At 31.9% G+C, this 7,074-nt stretch overlaps 1 protein-coding gene across 25 annotated transcripts; it reads left to right on the top strand.

Moving 5' to 3' along the window:
• Positions 1–1,222: 1,222 nt before the first annotated feature.
• Positions 1,223–6,409, top strand: LOC112750407 (DNA mismatch repair protein MSH3-like). Of its 25 annotated transcripts, XM_072216422.1 has the most exons (13): positions 1,223–1,547; positions 1,672–1,901; positions 1,993–2,125; positions 2,599–2,710; positions 3,043–3,201; positions 3,471–3,659; positions 3,734–3,830; positions 3,954–4,351; positions 4,477–4,547; positions 4,986–5,084; positions 5,189–5,269; positions 5,643–5,841; positions 6,062–6,409. In XM_072216422.1, the coding sequence occupies exons 9-12, from the start codon at positions 4,506–4,508 to the stop codon at positions 5,757–5,759; spliced, it is 339 nt and encodes a 112-aa protein (XP_072072523.1). In that variant the 5' UTR covers positions 1,223–1,547; positions 1,672–1,901; positions 1,993–2,125; positions 2,599–2,710; positions 3,043–3,201; positions 3,471–3,659; positions 3,734–3,830; positions 3,954–4,351; positions 4,477–4,505; the 3' UTR covers positions 5,760–5,841; positions 6,062–6,409. The 25 variants fall into 25 exon arrangements, with proteins under 25 accessions (XP_072072523.1, XP_072072520.1, XP_072072518.1 ...); XM_072216419.1 differs by having other exon boundaries at positions 2,015–2,125; positions 3,561–3,659; positions 3,954–4,547; XM_072216417.1 differs by having other exon boundaries at positions 2,015–2,125; positions 2,663–2,710; positions 3,561–3,659; positions 3,734–4,547.
• The last annotated feature ends 665 nt before the right edge of the window (positions 6,410–7,074 follow it).

The following is a 7,074-nucleotide window of genomic DNA, read 5'->3' as shown; positions in this document are numbered from 1 at the left end:
AAACTCAAAGTAGAATCTAAAAATGTAAATTTTGCGCTAAAAACTATGAAAACTTAATAAAACTTAAACAAAACATACTAAAAACTATATGAAAATGATGGCAAAAAGCATATAAAATATCTGCTCATCACGTATACACACATCTGTGCATCTGCACAAGTGCCAGCACGTGACCTCATTTAATACAAAATGCTGGCAGTGATTTTTGGGCTTTCAGAACCCAATCCAACTCGTTTTCTGAACTATTTCAACCCTAATTCAAGAGGAAACAAAGGGGGAGAGCAATTAGGTTTTAGTTTTAGACATGTTCTAGGTCATTTCTAGAGAGAGAATCTCTTTTTCTCTCTATAATTAGGTTATATTTAATTAAATTTCTCTTAGATTGATGATTTAATTCTTGTTTTGATTTAGTTTCTTTACTATTTCTTGTTCTAGTATCTTGCTTCTTTTAGTTTCATTTGTTATTTTCTTTTATTTAGTTATTTTATTGTTAATGAACTCTTGTTAATTAGAATTTCTATTAATGTAATTTAAGGTTTCTTTGTTTATTGTTATTTATTGAGTTGTTATTATTATTTTCTTACATTTGGTAGCTTTAGATTTTATTATTGTTGAAATTTAATGTGATTTTATCTTCATACACACCAAGTGTTTGATAAAATGCTTGGCTTAGTTTTAGTGTAGTATTTTCCCACTCTTAGCCTGGAATTGAGGACTTTGGTGACCTTAAGTCATTGACGTCCATTCTTGATTGATATATTAGGGTAGTTAATTGATTTGGTTTTCACTAACTCTAGTCTTTTACTAAGCTAATTAGTGAGTACTAGGACTGGTGGATTGAGATCAATTATTCCTATTTAACTTACCCTCGATGTTAGGATTGACTAAGTATGATTAACTCTTCATAATCATCATATGCTTGTAGTCAATGGCTAGGATAGGTAACCTTAACATTCAACCCTTGCCAAGAGTTCCCTTTTGCCATTTAATTTGCATTTTTATTGCTTTACTTGCTTGAGTTTAATTCTTTGCATGCTTATTTACTTTCTTACTATTTACATTTCTTGCCTCTTGTAATCTCAACCCCCATTCCCCCTAATAGCCAATAATTGTGCACTTCATTGTAATTCCAAGGGAGAACAACCTGGGGGTTTAAATACTCTCGGTTATTTGATTTGAATTGTGACAAATCCTTTTAATTAAACTTTGATGATGGGATTTAATTGCCAGTTTAGACTATGCTATCAACGAACACTACAAAAAAAACTAGTTTAAAACGACATTTTTATTAGGGAGGTTCTTTGTAACTGCCATAATTTTCTGTATTTTCGGCGGTACATGTTGTCGTAACTTCCTTTTTGAATATGGCAGTTTTTGTGATTTCGACGGTTAGAACCACCGATATATTATTTTATTAATTAAAGAAAAACCTCATTTATGCAAACCTAGCTTAGCAAGTAGAGTGCGCGAGAGTGAGTGTTCTCCTCCAGCGATGCCTCATCAGAGTTCATAGCTTCCATTGATGTGATCTGCGTTCTCACTTCTAGGTTTGTACACAAAATTCTCATTTCTCTTCTTCTTCTCTGTAATGCGTTAATTACCTCTTCTCTCTCTCCCTCTTTCTCTCTGAGTAATGTGTCTTCTTCTCTAAGATTTTTAAATCTGTTGCAGCATGTAAGCCCAACACAGAGGTTTTAAATTGAATGCTCCAGATGAAAGAGTGATTAGTGTTGCTGCGTATGAGAAAGTGAGTGATGTGAATGATGGACCCTAATCTCTTGTCCCCGTTCATCTTCCGCAGCTATCGTTCATCTCGTCATTGTTTCTCATCCCCTTGCGCCACCAATTAGATCTTCCAAAATTTTTTACGGCCTCTTTGATTGGGAATTCATTGTGAAATGGTTCTACACTTTGATTTCTCTACTTCTTTTCTTTTTTCTTAATACCTTTCATTGATTGTAATTATGCAGATTTCGATTTTCAATTTTGCAGTTTATCTCTTTTTGTTTTTCAGCAAATCGTTGATTAAACAATCAAGGAATCGGATCAGATAAGGAGAAAGAGGAATTCATCAAAGAAGTTTCGTAAGCGAGACACCATTGATCTGCTTGCGAATCATTTATAGGTTGCTTACAATAGAGTAATTGATTTATTTTTTCTACTTTTGTTTCATGAAATTTAGGAAACCTGTATGTATAAACTAGCGGTTTTATTCTTTAATTGTAATTACTTTCGTATACAATTAGTAAACCACGGTGTTTGATATATGAATTACTATAGTTGTTATTATACTGAGCTAGGACCAAATATAAAGTCTGAGTCTATTTTAACATTTTTAATCAATTTTTAGTATTGAGTGAAGAAGTAAAAACATAAAAATGAGAATTTTGCTTGTGTCTCTTAGATGTCAAATCCCTTTTTATGCGTGTCTTGTGAATTTAAATGCATCACATACATTTTATAATCTAGATCAGTAGTAAAAACACCCAAAAAATCCTAATATACTTGAATCTCTTCTGATATTTTAAGTCATGTAAACATTATGCATGAAAATCACTTGCTATTTGAATGTTCATTATAATGATGGTAAATGGTTAGGGATGTACTTTATTTACATATGAACAATTGGATATTGCTGATAAGAGGCTTTGGAATTGAAAAGGAAAGAACTCATGAGAAGCACAAAGAAGTGCAGACGCGGCAATTATAGGTGGCTTGAATTCCAAAAACTTTATCTCTGCATTATCATAGCATAAGAAGCAAGCACTATTATTCATTATTATTTGGTTTTTTGCAAGTTTGTTCACTGGTATTGATGATCCATATGAACCACCAAGTAGTTATGAAGTATGTATTTCAGTATTTATATGTAGTTGTTATGTTGTGTGTATACCTGGTATCTTTGAAGGAGGAAAATACTAATTAGCTGAGAAAGCACTTCGAATGCACTTAGTCCTTTTTCATTTTCTGCACCAGCAAATTCTAGATTTGCCTTTAAGAATATTGATGTCACATTTGTGGTGTCCATGACAAAACATTAAGGAGAATCCATAGGGGACTGGAATTACTTGGGTGATCTTGCTTGTTTACAAAGGACTGTATGGCGAAGGTGACTCAGTGAAGCGAGAGTTTGCAGCAGCTTCTAGTTACTATTTACAAGCTAATTCTCTATGGCCTTCTAGTGGAAATTCCCATCATCAGGTACTTTATGGCATTCTTTAACTGTTTGTGCATCTGATTTATTTTTGGTAGATTAATATCTCATATCACTACAAAAAAATCTTGATTAAAATGACAAGAGTATTATGGCAGGTCCATAAAACTGCCATTTTTGGACTAATTTCGACGGTTTTAGTCCCTGTCGTAATTTCAATTTCTTTTGGCAATCATTTTTCCTTTTTCCCCCTTTTTATTTGTTTTAAACTGAGGAGGTGATGAATCTGAAAGTGATTAGTCTTGCATTTGAGAAGGGGAGAGTGATGTGAACGACGAACCCTAATCTCTTGTCGTCGTTCATCTTCCACCTCTCTCATACATCTCTTTGCTGCCGCCCGTTGCAGCTCATCTCCTCGTCAGCGTCGCCGCTGCAAACAAGGTCGTTGTTGTTGCCTTCAACGAGCTCTGCGATTTGGTTGCGCCTTCTTTGTCACTTCCAATAGGTAATCTATTTCATCTTCTTCTGTTGATTTTTCCTCTCACTTCATACTTTCTGATCTAGTTTATGATCTCGTAGGAATAAATAGATAATGCTTGCTCACTGAGTCACGCCAGTAAATCAGATCTACGAAAATGTTCGACGGCATCCTCGGTCAAAGATTCTTCGCGAAATGGTTCCGTACTTTGATTTCTTTTTCCTTCTTCATGCCTTTCAATTATTGCGGTTATGCTGATTATGATTTTCAATTTCTTATTTTATCTGCTTTTATTTTTTCTGTGAATCGTTGATTAAACAGACAAAGTTTAGAATCCAATCAATGTGATAAGGAGAAAGAGGACCGCGATGGAGAAGTTTGTTAAGATTTTCTTACAATAGTCTTTTTTACTGTTTTTTTTAGGAAATTTGTTGATTCGATTGTGATAGATGGATGAGATTCTTCACTGGAGTTGATATATGAATTCATCAATACACAACTTCAGAAGAATGTGCTAGTTTTAATCTTTCGTGATTCAACGATAGTCAAAAGATTTTGAGACATTGTTTTGTTTTTAGAATGTAAATTGATCGAGCTGAGAAAATGTTTCTATTTCTAAAATTTGATGCATATGAATGATGAAAGATTCTGATGTTAGTATTCTTGTTTAGTTGGAAGTGAATTTTGGAGAGCATCTATAAAGTTGTGTAGAAGGTTAGGTATTTGTCTTGCACTCTTGCTTGTTTACTATCTTTGTTCTATATGCAATTTTTTATTACAAGAAAGAAGTAGGTTTTGGAAACCACTTTATGTCGTAGTTTCTATGCTTTGCTGATATGCTCAGGTTTTTCTTTAAGTCCATTCTCAAGAAATATGGAAAAGACCTTTTTAACCAATGTGTTTCAACAACTAGAGGTAATTATATTTGGAGCATAATTTTTATTAGCATGCTGGATGATTTTTTTTTCTTTTTCTGTTTGTTTTGAACTATGATAACAAACTGTTTATGTGTGATGCATTGAGAACTTGGCTCTATTAATCAAATTTGTTCTAACCAAGATTTGAACTGTCCATATTTTCTTTGATTCAATTTTTAATTATCATAGATTCATATAAAAGCATGCAAGAAAATATCCTGGCTTCTTGCTATTCAGTGACCTCCGTATTTATAGCTCTTTTCTTTTACATGGAGGATCTTGTAATATTCATTTAGAGACTTTTTATGAACTTTATTTTCTGCTTGCACTATTGTGCAAGCTAAAATTGTTATTGTGTGTGCTTTAATTTTCATCATACAATTTTAGACTCTGTTGTGTATACTTATTGCTAATGGATGTTTCTATGTGATTTTAGATTTTAAAAAATAATAGTGATGGATCTAAGAATGGGTCCTTGCTGCAAATTATGAATCGCACCCTTACTATATTCGGTTCTAGGCTTCTTAGGCATTGGGTACGAAGTGCTTCTAGTTTTGATATACCACCATTGAATGTTGAATTATTGATTCTTTCAGCTAAAGAAAATCCTTTATCTAATTGTTCTTATTCATGAAATAGGTATCTCATCCATTATGGGATCAGACCATGATTTCTGCTTGTCTTCATGCTGTATCTGAAATTGCAGAATCCATGAAATCGGTATCAAAATATTTATTTTACATTATTCGCTTTTGTTCTCATTTAAATTTGCTTTTTTATTTAAACTTTGATCTTGTGCCTGTTTACTTATGATATGATTAAAGTTAGTTCAGAAAATGGATATTAGTAGAAGCTTGTGATACAGACTATAAATTTATTAATGATTATAGCAATATCCCCAAGAATTTATTATTATTTCTTTAGGGTGGAACTTTTAAAGTTCATTTTCTAGATAATTAAGAGCATGTATATATTTGGCATTTTGGCTTAATTTAGAACTAGTAATGGAGATTTACTTTTTTTGAAAAATCTGGTTATTATTAGTTGTAAATTCTGATGATATTAACTCGAACTTTGCTTCCTTTCCAATCAGTGTAGCAAATATTGGAGCTTTATTTGTTTTGTTGAGCTGAACCATTTCAAGAATGTTCCTGATTTGGAGTTTAGTTTCCAGCAAGACTCTGAGTCAAAGCTAATTAAAAGGCTTTGACTACTAATATACATCAACAGTTAATTAAAAAGCAATGATGGTTATGAAATCACTTGTAAATGCATCCCTGGTTAACAAGAAGGTTCTCTCTCTCTCTCAAACACACACACACTCTACTTTCTCTCTCTAAATATTGTTTTATTTATGAATGTGCATATATATTATGTGAGGGTTAGTCTTTTTTTATATACATATTAAACTTGTTTAGTGAAAAGAGAAATGGGAAAAATTCTTCATTAATATGAGAAGATGGGTTATTTCTTGATGAATGGAGGGAACTCAAGAAGTGGTTTTCTTTTCAGTGGAGGGAATGAGATTGAAGGAGATGGAAGCCAACTTGACATGGGAATGCTCGACTTCAACAGGGTCAAGGCTTCGGTGGGCAAAGGAAGGGACTTGTCACAAACAAAATATGTGACTGATCTTTTGTCCATTCATTCCCACAGCTAAATATGATACAGTATTAAAATTTATATAATCAAGACTTCGATCGTTGTTGATTTTGTGTCGAATCTCAAATTTGGATAATTATTATTCATAATTGAGATGGTTTTGTAGTCATATATATCTATCATGGCAGTGGGCTTGAACAATAGTATTTCTATTTTATTTGTAATTCATTAATTCCAGAATTGTGTTCTTTATTTAAATATGATTTCATGGTTGGTGCTGATTGTTGCAATCACACTATGTTTTGTTGCTCTGTTCCTTCAAAGAACAACTCCAACAACATGTTTGTGTCCATGCAATGGAAGCAATAATGGCTTGCTGGGAGATTGAGCAATCCTTAAAAAATCTAACAGGTGCAATGATTGTGTTCTTTTTTTCATTTTTTATTTTAAATAATAATAATAATAATAATAATAATAATAAATCAAGTTGTGAAATGAAAATTAATTAAAATTAACATGATTTTCTTTCAGGAAAAAGTTGGGCGTGAAAATAAGCACTTTAGAAGCAAATAATTAAGACAAAAGAAGGATTGGAGTGAGGACAGAGATTATTATGACAAAGTGCACCAAAAGCTATGATGGAAATTTTATGTATTAAGAGCTACATGTTAAGACATTTATAATTAAAAAATTATATTATGTTAGATACTTTATTTGTATAGGGGTTATTACTTTTGATTTTTAATACTAAAAATAATATATTATATGTAATACATTGTTTATAAGTTATATAATATTTTCTTTATGAGTATTGATTTTTTGTTACTGAAAAAGTTTAGTAAAAAAATTATTTGTTTAATTCGATAAAAATGACAGTTAAAGTTTGTCTTTGTAAATGATAAAAAGTCACTTTTATCCGGTAA

The sequence above is a fragment of the Arachis hypogaea genome, chromosome 15 (genome assembly GCF_003086295.3).
Source record: "Arachis hypogaea cultivar Tifrunner chromosome 15, arahy.Tifrunner.gnm2.J5K5, whole genome shotgun sequence".
Lineage (NCBI taxonomy): Eukaryota > Viridiplantae > Streptophyta > Magnoliopsida > Fabales > Fabaceae > Arachis > Arachis hypogaea.
Note: the sequence above shows the minus strand (reverse complement) of the source record. Positions and strands in the feature narration are given on the sequence as shown.